This window comes from Corvus cornix, chromosome 19 (genome assembly GCF_000738735.6).
Source record: "Corvus cornix cornix isolate S_Up_H32 chromosome 19, ASM73873v5, whole genome shotgun sequence".
NCBI classification, from domain to species: Eukaryota; Metazoa; Chordata; class Aves; order Passeriformes; family Corvidae; genus Corvus; species Corvus cornix.
The window spans coordinates 7982936-7998190 of record NC_046348.1 but is presented as its reverse complement, the minus strand read 5'-3'; the positions used below and the strand labels follow the sequence as shown (position 1 = coordinate 7998190).

Below are 15255 nucleotides of genomic sequence, written 5' to 3'. Positions count from 1 at the left end.
CAATCAACACTGCCACTTTCTGGCAAAGAAACCCTAAAAACCTTCACCTGTGATGTCATCTGCTAACAGATTTATGTTCCACAGGGCGCTCCTGTCCTGTGACTCCTTCACTGAGGAGGCAGCTGGGTAACAGGATTTGTTCTGGATAATCCCTGCTCTGGCTCTCAGGAGGGGAGGAAACAGATGAAGATGCACTCAGCCAGAGATGGCAGCCACCACTTTTAGGGAACTTATTCTGCCCCAGCCACCTGCCAGACATAAATCCCATTTCCAGTTTCAAACCTGGAGAAGGCAGCACTGTGAAGACAGAAGAGAGGTGTGGGAAGTCTGCACTTCCCCTTCCAGATCCCAAACCTGTGTGTCCACAAGGCAGGAGGCATCAAGCCTGGCCTGTCACTGTGGGTGAGGCACCCATGGTGTTGGGGGGGAGGTAACACACAGCCCTATATAACCACCTGTAGGGTAAGGACCATCTCCTTCAAATGCAGTTCTCTGAACAGGGCCCAGCACAACAGACCCTGAGCCACCAGCAGGGCTGTAAGCTTTGCCTGGGGTTATTATTTTCATAATTAGAGGGACGGCCACAGACAGAGGTGGTATTTGGTGGCCTCTTACCATAGAGACTTAGTGGGGTTTATGCAGATGACTCCACTTTTTCAGCGGCAAAGCCTGCAGCAAATCCTCGTGGGGACAAACATCAAACCAGGATCTGGATGTGGCTCAACACAAGGCCACTGCTCGGTCAGCCCAAGCCAAAAAACAACATAAAACATGCAGGGCTCAGAGGGAGTTTAATTCTTAAAACAGAATAAAATCTGGAGCCTTCCTGCAATTCAAATCCAGGCTGTCTGCAGCAAAGTGACTTCAGGTGAGGCACCACTCCTTGCTCCAGCCTGGTCCTCATGCCTCTCTCCCTCCATCCATCCCTCCATCCACCTGCTTCTCCCACACTCACCATCCCTCTCCAAAACAGCTCTTCCCAACCTAGGAGGCTCCTCCCAGCCTACCACATCCCCATCTTTCCATCTGAAGAGCCACTGGTCCCACACAGCGGGCAGGGACGTGCCTGCAGGGAAAGGCAGGGACAGCCACCTACCCTTCTGCTTCACAACGTAGCAATTAACTGGTTTGAAAACTGCCTCTCTAGGCAAAAACCCGTCCTGGGAGCCAGCAGGGTGACAAAAATCTACTTTGTGCACCACCTAAGAAATAAACACCTTTTGCCAATCGAGGCCCTGGATGCTCCTGTCATGCACAATAATTAAACCATCAGTCAGGACACAGAATTAATGCAGACAGAGGGGGATAAAGGAATGAAATAGTTTCACTTGAACCTCACAGCTTAACAAAAGCAAAACCAGGTCAGACCTAATGAGGAAAAAAAGCAAAAGACAGAAGAAATCTCATTTAACAGTTGCCTTTCCCAGAGAGAAAAGCAGAAAACCAAGTATGCAGCAAACCAGGATCAGGCTGGGATGAAGACAGGCACCAAAGGCATTGCTGTGCCACAGGCAGGAGCACACACAGGACTCTCCTTTCTTGATCATCAAGAAAACACTGTAACAGAGGTGGTCTGCAGGTTTCTGAAGACAAGGAGGAGGCAGAATCCCTGGAACAGCAGCCCATATCATTTTCCATTCCTTTAAGAAGGAAAGGAGTGGAAGCTGTGCCATACGTTAACACTTAAATCGTCCCTACCCTCAGTTTCCCACCATCTGTACTACTCTCTGAAACTCCCCTACTCATTTAATTTATTGCTGTGTGTCTCTGCCAAAATCAAAGACCTAAATATCAGCAATCTTGGTGGGAGGCATCCAGCTGCTCCGGCTCATTGTAGGAACAAACCCTGTTTGTGCAAAGTTGCATTGAGAAAGCCAGGCAGCAAATCTCCCTAGGAACAACTTCCCATGCTTTCAGATTAGCAGATCAAGCTGCAGGCATTAAGACCTTTCCCCTTCTCTGTCTGTGAAATCCAGTGCTTTAGGACACAAAAATGGGTCTTTTCTAACCCTGGAACGAAGCGATTTTGGAAGCACATGGCACAGTGGCAGCGGGGGGCAATGGCTGAGGGAAGTAGAGCGCAATCTCAGGGTCACGTTCACGTGCTGTGTGAGATGGGGCTTTTCCTGGGAGACTGGAGTGCTGGGACCTGGGAATCATGGCAGTGGCAGAGCTCCACTCTGGTCACTCATCCAGCTCCCAGCCCCCTCTCACCTCTGTTTCCCTGCCCATGGGGTGAAGCCAGCAGGATTTCCCTAAGCACGCAGCTATTTGCAAATTTCCGAGCAGAGATTACAGGGAAGAGCTCATTAGAAGCAGCCTGTAATGTGACAGCACAGGGACCTCTGTCCTATGGCCACAAACCTGAATCAAAAAGGGAGCATCCTAAAAAATCAGCTCGTAGAGTCATCAGCCTCTCAGAAGCAAATAAGCACAGCTCCCTGCCCTCTTAAAACACCAGATATCAGCTGATAAAAGAGGAGCAATCCTGCAAGCCAAACACCCAGGCGGTACTTGCAAGGCAGGATTTGTAGCCTGGTGTCCTTTGATTTGCTCTGAGAGCGACAGAACAGTTGTCAGAAAAACATGAAGGGGAAGAACATTTCTAATGCTCTGGTGACCTGTCTGATGCTGAAAATCCCACCAGACACAAAACTGTGCACAAGGACCAGGGTGCTGCTGTTGCTCAGACCCTGAACTGCACTTGGAAGGGCAGAGGGAGAGGGGTCCCCTCGGTGGGGCTGAGGACATCTTGGTTCACTTGGTTCTCAGGGGCTGAAACAGTCACACAAAGGAAGTTTCATCTGCTTCACAGATCTAACAGCAGATCTGGAAATTGTCATCTCCTTCCCACGCCATCACACAGCTTGGTTCATTTGAAACCTGTTTTATCCTGGCTCAGTTCAGCTTGCCTTATTCCTGCACACAACAGCAGCAGCCAAGCAAAGAGTGGACAAACTGGGACCCCCAGTAAGGGCCACGCAAGTGGATGCTGAACTGCAAACACAACCAAAACACTCCACACACATCTCCAGCCCAGCGTGCAACCTTTTAACCGGCAGCGAGCACGAGGGGATGGAGCCGAGATCCCTGGCAACACTACTAAAATCCCTGTGTTTCTCCTTTATTTTGGGAGAGGCAGAATAATCCTTTTGAACTATCCAAGTGGGGGAGAACCAACATCTGTTCAGATTCAACAGCCTGGGTCTCACTGCTTCAGCTCCAACTCTTTCCCAGCGGGTGGGGAAGGTCTCTAGCTTTTATTCAAAGGCACTGCCCTCACGCAGGGCCTTTCAGCAGAGGCTCGAAGAGCACCTCACAGACATTTAATTAAATCCTACAGCCCGCCCCGGTGAGGAAGGGATTATAAACAGGCCCCCGGCTCAAGCAGCAGCTCAGCAGCACAAGCACCTCTTTCTCTGGTATGGCCGAGGCGCTCGGCTCAGTTGCAGGAGTACAGCAGCCCCAGCACCACTGAGCTGCTAAGTACACATCAAACAGTCCAGAGACTTTGAAGAGCCAGTAGAGCAGAGCAGAGAGACCAGGAGCATCCTCTGATGGGATGGGTAGGGGCTCCTCTCCACTGACAGAGCCACAGAAAGGACATGGGTTTAGAGACAACAAATCCGTGGTTTGTTACCCCTCTGCAAATTAAACCACACATTTCCAAAGTATGGCATTGCTGGCGACCAATTCATCCACCCAACAGCCCTGGGAGCTTCATAAAATGGAAAAAAAACCCCTTTTTTAAGGCTTTTCTCCTTTCTTTTTTTCCCCCGTGCTTACCTATGGAGCGAGACTTTTGCTGGCTGAATTACATCTATTTAAACAAAAGTAAGTTCAGACATCTGCCTTTGCACAGTGTCAGCTGCGAGAAATGAGCTAACATCCAGATGCAGTGGCATGTCAGGATTAGCCCAGGCTGGGGCAGGAATGCTTCCATGTATGGAAAAATATTGGAGCAGTGAAACCATAAGCTTGGAGCTGAGTGAAGTGAGAGGCCCTGTCAATGAAGTTGCAGGCTCAGGTTTAGAGGATTTAGCAGCTCAGATCCGCCATAAGATCCTCAGCACGTATTACAATAAATTTCACACTTTTTCCAAAAGGGACTCCTACAGCAATGCTGAGAGTCATGAGGGTGAGATCCTACACCCCTCTGTTTGCTCTGGAAGCCAGGCTCGAACTTCTGGGCACCATTAATGCTCCCCATGCCAGGCACAGGCTCGGGCGTTGACTGAGACATTTTGGCTACTGCAGAGCTGCTGCTCGCCCATCCCTGGGCTGCTGCCTTCTGCCCAGCAGGATTTATCAAAGCCAGCTCAGAGCTGGCACAAAGGATGAAGCGGCGGCAGTTCAAAAGCAAACGCTGAGCTGGATCAGCTTGGCTGCGGAAGCGGCGCTCGCTTCTGCCACCGTCGTGGCAAGGGCAGAGACTGTCAGGGCACAGGGAGAGAGCCAGAGCAGTGTCCCCGTCAGCTGGCCCGACGCAAATCTAGCGGGCTCATTTGTCAGCATCCTGAGCTAACACTAATGAAGTCATAGCTATGACTTCATCTCTCCAGTGGGAATCTCTTGGGAACGAGGGAGAACTAGAATTTCTCTCTCCGGCTCGCTCATCCAGCTGCAATTCGTTTCAGTCGCCTTATACTCTCTTCTGCAAACATTACTTAATTCTCACCAAGATTTTTAAATCCTTGCCCTGAAACGTAAAATAATGTTCCCTTCTCAGCTGTCAAGGCCCAGCCTTGCTGAGAACCCTCCTGGTGGGTTCTGACCCCTCGTGCCAGTTGCCACCCACTCCCTGGGGTCTCAGCCCACAGCTGAGGATGCCACCAGATATTTTTTTATACCTCAAACACGTAATTAAAATCTGATTCCTCTTGGCAAATTCATTTTAAATAGGGACTTTTGCACCTTTTAGCCATTAAAATATTTTTAAGTCAGGCTGGATTTAGCCACAGTTGCAAAGACAGACAAAATGTTGCTGGAGGACCCTGGAGCTTCTCTTCTTGGCTGGGCAGGACAGATTCCAATGCTGCAAAAACCACCCAGCAATTAATTTCTCATACCACCCTGCTGCTACAGTGCTTTGTCTGCCTGGAGAAGCAGCCAAGCCTTGTTCCAGGGTATCCCTGCTGCCTTCCTCATCACAAACCTTCAGCTGTGGTGAGGGTTTGCTCTCCTCCCGTGCACCATTCCTGGTCTCCACAGCTGGAACAGCACCTATCACTCGGAATGCATCCTTTACAAACCAGATTCTTCATGGTGTTTAGGATCTCCCCACACAGGCAGGGACCCTGTACCCCCACACTGCCCTGTGCCTTGTTGAGGGCTCCCATCCCTTTGTTTTGAGGCCAGAGGGACTTGCTGAGCCCCAGCATGGGTTTGATCAGATTGCAGATGCTCAGCTACCACCCTGACGCAACTGAGCAGTCAGTCACTCACACTAAATAAAGGCTGCAAATTCTTTACATATTAATTGTTGGTTGCAATTGTTCACAGTGCTGAAAGACAGACGTGAGAGTATGCAGAAAACATTCCTGCATCTTTTTAGTTCCACCCTTCCATTAGTTGTGTGTACTCTATGCCAAATCAATAAGACACTGCATTTTCCTTGGAAAACGGAGATGATGAAAATGTGATCAGCTATCAGACAAGGCACTCATGTTGTAATCTGAAATACTCATACAATTCACTTTCCCACGAGAGAATTTAACAGGTCTGTCTGCTTACTTGTCAACTCATCCCACTCCCAGCTTCTCCATTGACCCTGTCTTTAATTTACAACCTACAGATTTAACTTTGATTGTGTTTTTTTTGCCTACGGAGCATCAGCTGAGAAGCAGCAGTTCTAGCCAGCACAGAGGAAGCTGCTCTGCAGAGGGACATCAAGGCAGTGCTGGAGAAAGCCCTCTCCCCAGAACACCCCCAGGTCCCCCATCTGGGCTCCCACCGCAAGAACAGAGAGGAATTAATGTGCCCAAAGCCCAAGCTGTAATGAATCCAAGCACCCTCCCAGGCTGGCAGTACTCCCTCCTTTCCCAACCATTATTATCTGGAGATGATGGCACGAGCACAAAGTGATCAGTCTACAAAAACATTTTAAACCTATCGTGCATTACGCTGTGATGTGCCATGGAACCAGTTTAGAGAGCACATGCAGCTATAAAGTCGTGATTATTCAGTATTTAACCCAGCCTGAAAGCTCAGGAGTCAGCTTGTTATTTCCTGAAAGCGGGGGGCCTGAAATTATCTGTGAATAGTTCAAAGCTGCAGTTAATTCAACATCTCGACTTTCAAAAGCATAAAAATCACAGATTCCTGGAGCGTGTAAGCTTTTCAAAAATTACAAACTACTAACTGTCAAATCAAAGCAGCAAATAGAAATCCACATGGCTGATAAGACAAATAGTTGCATTTTAAAGAGTAATTAAATATCACTTTGGAATATTTTGCTTGGAACTTGTTTCCCTGATAAAAAAATGGGGAGGGGAAGGAGGAGGAAGCAATCCACACACACCAATGAGCTTCTCATCAAACAAATGCTCAGGCAAGCGCTGCTCAAATTTGTTTTGTTGAATTCAGAGTTCAGCCTGCTGTACTACAGCCTCCCATGCCCTCTTAGTTTCCCTAGTGCCCTATATTTCACATCAAACTCTAGCAATAAGGAGGAGGCAATCACTGTGTTGAATCTGGATTGTTGGGGAGGAGGGTTGGGACAAGAATCCCCGTGGTGTGGTCACCAAAAAGTGCAATATTTTCTGACTTGACTTAGATTAAAACCATGCCCCAACTTCCATGCTGGGAGCATGGATGAAAAAAACAGGAATGCAAAACAGAGAGCTCTACCCAGAAGCAATTCAGGAGAAGTGAAACCTTACCCCAGTCCCACACACTCACCCCACCACGTGCCACTTTGAAACACTAAAAGTTTGTCCATGAGAAAGGATCAAAAAACTCTAAAACATCCTGGACTCTTCCAAAACCCAAACCTGTCAGCAATGAACTCATAATGAATCTCACCCAAACTTTCTAGTACTAAGCAATACCTGTGGGCAACAGTACCAAAAGATTGTTTGGAGTAGTGAATGAGGAGACAGCTACTGCATTTCAAACTGTTACCGAACCACTTGAAGAAGCCACCATGCGAAGGCAACGCAAACCTGATGTCAGTTTTTGGGATGGGACGTGTAGAGCCCTGTTCAAGAGCCAATCATGTGATTAGCAAACTGCTTGTCCCCCCACCCTGGAGCCAGGAGGATTTGATAATGGAAAGATGCCCAAGGACTTTCAGAACAGGTCCTAAAACATGGGCAATTACCCACCAAAGGATGTAATAAACACCACAGCAGACAACACGTCAGCAAGACTTTTAAACTATTAATTCTCCCCCAGGGAAAGCGCTCAGGCAGGCAACAGTTTGGATATGGGGGGAAATCCAACCTCCATGGACATCAGTGATGTTTTTGCAACTCTCGCAGGACCAGGGCACAGTCCCCAGACTCGCAGTCTACTGACGCTTACGGGGATTTCACAGAGGATTAGGGTCTTGGCATGAGAGAGGACTGCTAATTGTATGGAGGGTGTAAAACACAGCAAAGCTGTGTAAAAAACACATAGAAATCATTTGGAAAAAAGGCATCAACAACAACAAGAAGAAGTCAAAATGTTTTGGCTTCGATGTCATTTGCACAATGTGGAAATACTGAATAGCTTACTCCTCACTCATAATTGGAGTTCACTGTTGAACGTCTCCAAAATCACAGGGAAAAACACTCCATTGTTCTGCACTCTCTTTTGTAAAGCTGTTACGTGTTCAGCCTCTAAAGAATGCATTTTTGGAGAAGAACTATGCACAGATTACTTTACAAAGTAAAGTTCCTTTGCTCAGTCCTGCAACCTGAGAGTAACAAACGAAATTGTCAACCGAGCATTTTTAAACAAACGTTTTCATTTCAACATCTGGATTAAGATGCCACAATGAAAAACAGCACACAGGCTTCCCTCTGCTCCCTTCATACATCTCCCATTCTTACATTTCAGAACCAGCGAGTTTCAAAGCAAACAAAGAATCAGTTGGTGCTGCTAATGCCTTGCTTCTTACTCAATAGCCTGATGTCATGAAAAGACCATATTTTTCAAATCTACAGCTCCGCGAGCCAAAGAGTTCATATACATTCCCACCCCAGAAATATAAAATCAGGAATACAGCTGAAAGTGATTACTTAGATATTTTTATATGATGAAATTCAAAAGCTGCTTCAAGTGAATTACAAAATCTTCTGTAAGACAAATCCCACATCTGTGCTGACCACTTGCCTCCCAGATCTCAGCAGATGGCAATTTCAAACAGAAAAGTTCTAAGTCCCTGAAAATCACGGTGTACCTTAAACTGTAATCAAGGGTTTGAAGACTTCTCCTCCACAAAAATACTGTGTACAGTCTAATTTAATGACATTTCTATCTTCTCCCCACCATTTCTTGCACAAAGACTACCTACAAAATTAGTACCCAGTGTCTTATTAGGAGAGGTTCCCACAATAAATGATCTTTTAAGAAAAAGGGAAAACACTCTGTCCCAACCAAATGGAATTTACCAGTGTGAGCAAAGGGAGATCCTCAAATTGTTTTCAGATACTTGACTGAATAATCACAGAAAAACAATCAACATGTTCTGCATTTATTTAAATCCAGAACAGAAGCATCTCAGCCTTCCCAAGAAAAATCTGTACAACTCTCAACCAGATGCATAAATACAGCAGAAAAACACAAAACACAAGAGAGGCAAAGCACAGCCCCAACACCACTGTGGCGCTGTGTGGATGCACCGAGCAAGCGTCAGGAGAAAATCCAAGATTAAAAAGAATGAGGAACGAGGAAGATGACTGGGCCAAGAAAGTAACAAGTAAAAACAAAAGCAAAGGCAAATAAACAACAGCGAAAGATAAACTGCTGCTCCCTCACTGTAGAGCTTTTTCTCCTCCAGCACCCCAAGTCTCCTTTCTCCCACTCCTGTGTGGAACTACGTGAGAGAGCTACGCAATGAAGAATGTGGACAATTTATCTTTTTCTTAGCAGAGATGACCAAGATGTCCCACAGCAGCACAGCATGCTGTGCCCTCCTCCAACAGCCAGTGTGCCGTAAGGCCTAGAAGAGCACCCAAATTCACCCCGAGTGTAGGTGGACTCTGCAGCAGGGATGGTGTGGAGCTCACCAGGAGAAGTCTGGGATCCTTCCGACAGCAGGAAGGGAGACACCTCGTTGTGGGCTCTGGGGGACATCAGGGCATGTAGGCAGATGGGGGCTGTTTACACTACTGAGGGTCTCAGCAGCAATCAGGGACTAAAGCTGTTATTAAATCAACCCTCCAGAACTCGAGCAGATGTCCGTGCAAACAGGTAACAACGGGGCGATGGTAAACCAAAACCGCAAACAAAATGAAGACACAGAGCAACATCTTCTCCCCCATGCTCTGCTCAGCCACACCAGAAGACAAATCAGTTATCAGAAGACCAATCAATTACCAAAAGCTACCTTTGGATGCCCAAATCCAGGGCTGAACAACTTAACTGAGGGATGTGCACCACAAGTTAAAGGCCTCCAATCTCATTTGGCGCATTCTGGTTTTGTCCTTCAAAAAAACCCACCCAATAATAGGTCTGGCTGCGGCTCAGACGGAGGCATAATGCCATCCTCCTCATTAATCAAAGGCTTTCCCCACGGCCAGATGTTTGCTGACTTGTACTGCTTTCTTTTATTACTGGTTTGGAGGCAGAAATTGCTGTGTGCTGAAGTTACTCCAATTGGACTGGTTGTCCCTGGTAACTGCACCCCGGCATTATTGAGTTACCGAGGCATTCAACGGAGAGTGGCTGTTTGCTTTGACAATTCCTACTACTTTCCCCAATAATCATCAGAGTTAGATGCTAGTTTACTTTTAGGACTGTGGGAATTTTACTGCAAACCCAGATAGGAGCCTGGGGTTTAAGATCTATCAATGTCTGGTGCCCACGGTTTGGAAGAAGGAGAGATGTAGAAAAATGCAGAGTACACGATGTGCACAATGACAGATGGACCTTAAAAGTAATATTTTTCAATAATTCTGAGCAACAAAAGTGATGCTTTTATATAGGATAGGAAGCCATCATCTTTCCTCAAAGCTTTCATGGCTTCAGTAGATAAAGTAACCAAGCCATAACGGGAAGTGTTGGCTGGAAAGGACTTCTGGAGGTCTTTGAGCCTGGGCATCACTCACACTCAACCCTGCTGGGGAGAGCTTCTCCCAAACAAGCCCTGTAACCTGCAAGGACAGGGAGCTGAGAGCTCAGGGACAGAGCTCTTAGTGTTCCCACTTCTCTCGCTGTCTCTACCCTGCATCCATAATATCCCTTTCTTCCCATAAATCTGTGTAATTCGCTGGGGTTTAGGAGTATCCCTTAGTGCAAAGGAACCATAACTCAAAAGCACTGCCTACATTCCTCTAATGCTTTTGTTTTAAAACAAATTAAGCCCGTGAGGTACTGAACATATGCTCGACATCCCCAGCTCTCGCTGGCATGTTTTTGAAAAATAGAAAGTTTGTGCTTTTCTGGGGAGTCAGGTCATTAACCCGACTATTTAAAAAATCAGCCTATTATACAAGGAAACTTCTAACTGCCTGAGCTACAGGTTATAAATCTCCTGTTTAGAAATCTGATATCCTGACATAATTGCCCTTACAACTTACAAATAGGTCCTCTGTTATCCGTAGATTAAGCTTCCTCCAAAGCCACATCACATCTGCTTAGTTTTGAAAATATACAGCACGAGCTTCAATTACTTTACACTCCACACAAAAATAATCCTGAATTTAACTCAGGGCTTCTTGGAATAAGAGTTTAAGACCCCATAATCTTTTTATTTCATGTTTTCTTGCAATCTAATAGATGGGAGCATTGGCCAGCATGTAAAATTAATGCCACCTTCCACTTCTATGATTTCCCGACCATTTAACTACATTGCAGTGGAATTTTTAAAGCAAATATGGCAAGCAGAAGTCCCACCATCTAAATAATCTGAAATGTTCTGTAGGGAAATGGTCAGCTACTAATTGGAACCACAGTGTTTTCACATCCCTGTAGGAAGAGGGTTTGGTTTAAAAGAAACCTGAGTTAAACTGTAGTTTCTCTGACGGATGAAGCTTCTGTTGCAGCTCCTCTGATTAATGAAACTGCTCAGATCCCGACCACTTGGGCGAGCTCCCAGTTAGAAGTGTCAGGACTTCAAAGGGGCAAACTGGGGGCCTTGGGCAGCACTATTATCCAGGTGCACAGCATTAAATACGTGAGTTTTTGCAGAACTGTGGGCTAAGTGACAAAAAGCCAGTGGCAAACAAGATAAAAAAAGCCAAATCCATGTTTCAAAACTACATCTCTTCTCAGCAGCAGGGATATCACATGGCACTGCCAGACAACGGCCAACTTTTCCTTTAACAATTCCTTTACCTAAGGAACAGAGCGGAGTGCTGGCAGAGCAGGGTTCAGAGACCCATCCAGGAAGATGTCATCCCTCTCATCCCTTTCATCCCAACACAGCCTCGCGGTGTCCACACACAGGGGATGCCTGAGGTGGCTCAGCCACCCCCAGCCCTGCAAGTACCAGCGTTATCCCAATCCCAACCAAAGCCCAGCCAGAGCCTGCACGCTGCTTCCACACCCGCGGCCTCAACCACTCACCAGAAAGACGTTTAGAAATGGCACTGTGGGGCACCATCTTTTCCATTCTTACTCAATTGCTTCCAGAGATTAGATTTGTAAAGAGGATTTTTTTTTTCTTTTAAGCGTTGCGCGCTCATTGGGAACTGGAGGCTCAGCCTGTGCCTGCCTTTTCCTCACAGCCTGCCCCGTCTGGGTCTTAGCGTGCTTTCTGTCCATTATCTTTCAGATTAAACTCTACGGACGAGAGGCTGTAACTTGCAGAGTATCGAACACACCGAACGAGAGGAACAAACCCCATCCCACAGACTGGCCGGGCAGCTTCACCAGCAGCTCCCAGCCGAGCCGGGCTCACTCGCACCTCAACCACCGCGTGTCCTTCCACGGCTCCTTTCTGTGCCCAAGCCCACGCAGGAGCCCACGGGCACCGTGTCCGCTGCCCACGCCAAGGTCTGGTTTCCTCGGGCGCCCGCCTGAACGACGCCGTGCCCGTGTCTGGGCTCGGAGGAGCTGCTCCCCTCACACCTCACCTGCAGCCCCGCTCCTCTGCGGGGCCCGGCGAGGCCCCCGCATAGACCACGACGCCCAGCCCAGAGGGGCTCCCCCGGTGCCGCGGCTCCCAGGCCCCGCAGGAGCCGGGCGAGACGGCGTCGCCCCACGGGACAGCGGCCGCCACCTCCCCGCCGCTTCCTTAGCTCCCCCGGGAACTTTCTGGAAGGCGCCCAGCCCCGGCCGAGCCCCGCGGCCCCCAGACAAAGCCCGGGGCGCGCCCCGCCGCCCCCCGCCCGGCCGCGGCCGCGGGTCTCACCTTGCGGTGCTTGTCGGCGAAGGGCAGCGCCAGCCAGGGCATGGCCCGCACCGCCTCCTGCCACTGCTGCTGCTCCTGCTCCGCCGACACGAAGACGATCTCGAGGCGCTGCCCGCCGGCCGCCGCCGCCTCCCCCCTGAAGCGCCCGTAGAAGGCGGCCAGGCTGGCGCCGAGCTGCGCGCAGGGGCCGCCGAGGCTGCAGCCGAAGTAGAGCCCCACCAGGGAGACCCCGCGGGCGGCTAGCGCCGACACGGCCACCTCCTCGCCGTCGGCGGCCACCAGCACCTCTCCCAGCACGTCGGTGAGCGCGCCCGCCATCCCGCTCCGCTCCCGCTGCGCGCCCGCTCCGCTCCGCGCCCGCCCCGCCCCGCCAGGGGGCGCTGCCGCGCCGCACGGCCCCGCGCCCGCCCCCGCCTCGGGCAGCGCCGCCCCGGCCCGGCCCGGCCCCCCCCCCCCCTCAGAGCCGCGGCCGGCGCAGCCCGGGCACGGAGCGGCGCCCGGAGGGACAGCGCAGCGGGGAAGGGCTGCACGCTGACACAGCCCGCGGTTGGGTGGGCTACTGGGGAGAAATTCGTCCCTGGGAGGGTGGTGAGGCGCTGGCGCAACTTGCTCGGAGAAGCTGTGGGTGCCCCATCCCTGGAGCGTCCAAGGCCAGGCGGGATGCGGCTCTGAGCAACCTGCTCCAGTGGAAGGTCTGCCGGCCCGTGGGAGAGCTGTGATCACACGCACAGGATCACACAGAACCAGCTAGGATGAGAAAAGACGTTTGAGGTCATCGAGTCCAACCCATGACCAAACACCACCGGGACAGCCAGACCATGGCACTGAATGCCACATCCAGACTTTCCTTAAACACCTCCAGGGATGGTGACTCCACCACCTCCCTGGGCAGCCCATGCCAGTGCGCAATCACCTTTTCTGTGAAGATCTTGTCCTGATGTCCAGCCTAAAGCTCCCCTGGTGCAGTTTAAGGCTGTCCTCTTGTCATGTCGCTGTTGCCTGGAAGAAGAGGCTGACCCTCACCTGGCTACAACCTCCTGTAGAGAGTGATAAGGTCACCCCTGAGCCTTCTTTTCTCCAGGCTAAACAGCCCCAGCTCCCTCAGCCGCTCCTCACAGGACTCCTTTCGTAAGATCCCTCCCAACCCAAACCATTCTGACTTCCCTCTGGCCCCGTGGGGGTAGATCCAGCCTTCCCAAAGGAAGAGTTGGATCCTTCTTTGTTTCCAAAATCGAGCATAAATAAGTATTTATCCCTATCAAATGCATGCAGAGAAACCTGAAAGCCAGTCCAGAAACATAAACGTGAATTGGGCTGCACTGAGCTACACCGTCTGTCTGGCTGGGATACAGAAAGGAAATAAGGCAGAGACAGTGACATGCAAACCAGGCTGTAAAATGTATTTGCTCTTTGTAATCAAAGTCTGCAATCTGCAAGCCTGCAGAATTCACTGTGGGATCCTCAGCTGCTCCCGACTGATGTCCGTGTGTCCATGCTACAGAAGAGCCCCAAAACAGGACACTTAAATGTTACTATCTACTGCAATAAACACCTTTATTTTTACAAGCCTTCCTTATTTGGCTTCTTGTTACTGTTGTTGCTTTCAATTGTATTTAAAATCGTTGTGTATCATCGAGAGCCATTAGGGGATGCTTTATAAATACAATTAATTATCATTATTATTATTATTACAGCTTTACAATCTCTCTTTTCTCTTGCCAAGACCTGCTCCCTAGAGGTGGTTCAAAGCAAGAGAAGTTTTGTGTTGTTTTTCATTTGTCCTGCCTTATCTCCCTTAATTAAGTATCTGGGTTCTTCAGGGCAGGGAAGCTGTTTTTTAAGTCTGCAACCCTGAACTCAACCAACCCATGCAGCAAGATAAATATTCTGCTGTAAAAATAATATTTACAGCTGCAGTTAATACGTCTGTCCCCTCTTTTAGTGAACAAAGCAGGAGGAAGATGCTCTGAAATACAGAACAAGTCAAAAACATTTCTCTCTTGAAGAACAATGAAATAAAATGAGGAAACAGCTGTTCTTAACAAAAAAAAAACCATCACAAAGCGAGGTGTGACTGAACTGAGGTTACACCATGAGAGCGCTTAAAATGTGGTGGGCGAGTGCCTGCCCAGCTGCTGGTTCTGCAGCAGGATCACAGATTCGGGATGCCCATTTGGGAACCAGCTTGAGGCACTGGAATTGAAGTGTCAGGACAGCATCCCAAGGCTTTTAATAAGCAGTTTCTTGTCTATCTAGAGCCAGTACCTAACTGCACTTTCCTAACTCCTATTCATTTTTTATAAGCACTGTTTCTTTTTATATTGCACCCGGTTTGACTAGTAGAGACTATATTTTTCACTAAAGTATTTAGCAAGTATTTTTTCCCCAAAGTATTTGCCAAATATTTGGCAAATGATTGGCAAATTTTGGGATTTCCATGGATGTTTAGTAGGCACCCGGTGCTTATTAAAGCCTTGTCGGCACGGAACAATACAAACACTGACGAAATGCGGCAGGGTTAAAAGTGTCGAGCCAGAGGGGCGGAGACAAAGAACGGCTGGGAAAGGGGATCCGTGTCCCCCCTCGGTTCCCTCCCGCTGCTCCCGGAGCTGCGGGAGCGCCTGGACCCGCGGGGCTCCGGTGCCATCTGCCGGGGACACCGCGCACGGCAAGCGGGGACCGCGACCGGGGCGGGAGCTGGGGGAGCTCTGCCAGGAAAAAAGGAGCCTCAAAGGGACCCTATCGCTCGCCAC

At 49.2% G+C, this 15255-nt stretch overlaps 1 protein-coding gene across 2 annotated transcripts in view; it reads right to left on the bottom strand.

Annotated features, from left to right (window-relative positions):
• NXN (nucleoredoxin) overlaps nucleotides 1-12862 on the bottom strand; it is a 47909-nt gene extending 35047 nt beyond the window's left edge. For both annotated transcript variants that reach the window (XM_039562926.1, XM_039562925.1), the window contains exon 1: nucleotides 12503-12862. In XM_039562926.1, the coding sequence (XP_039418860.1) occupies nucleotides 12503-12820 (318 nt within the window). In that variant the 5' untranslated portion in view covers nucleotides 12821-12862. The remainder of the gene's footprint in view (nucleotides 1-12502) is intronic.
• Nucleotides 12863-15255: the final 2393 nt, after the last annotated feature.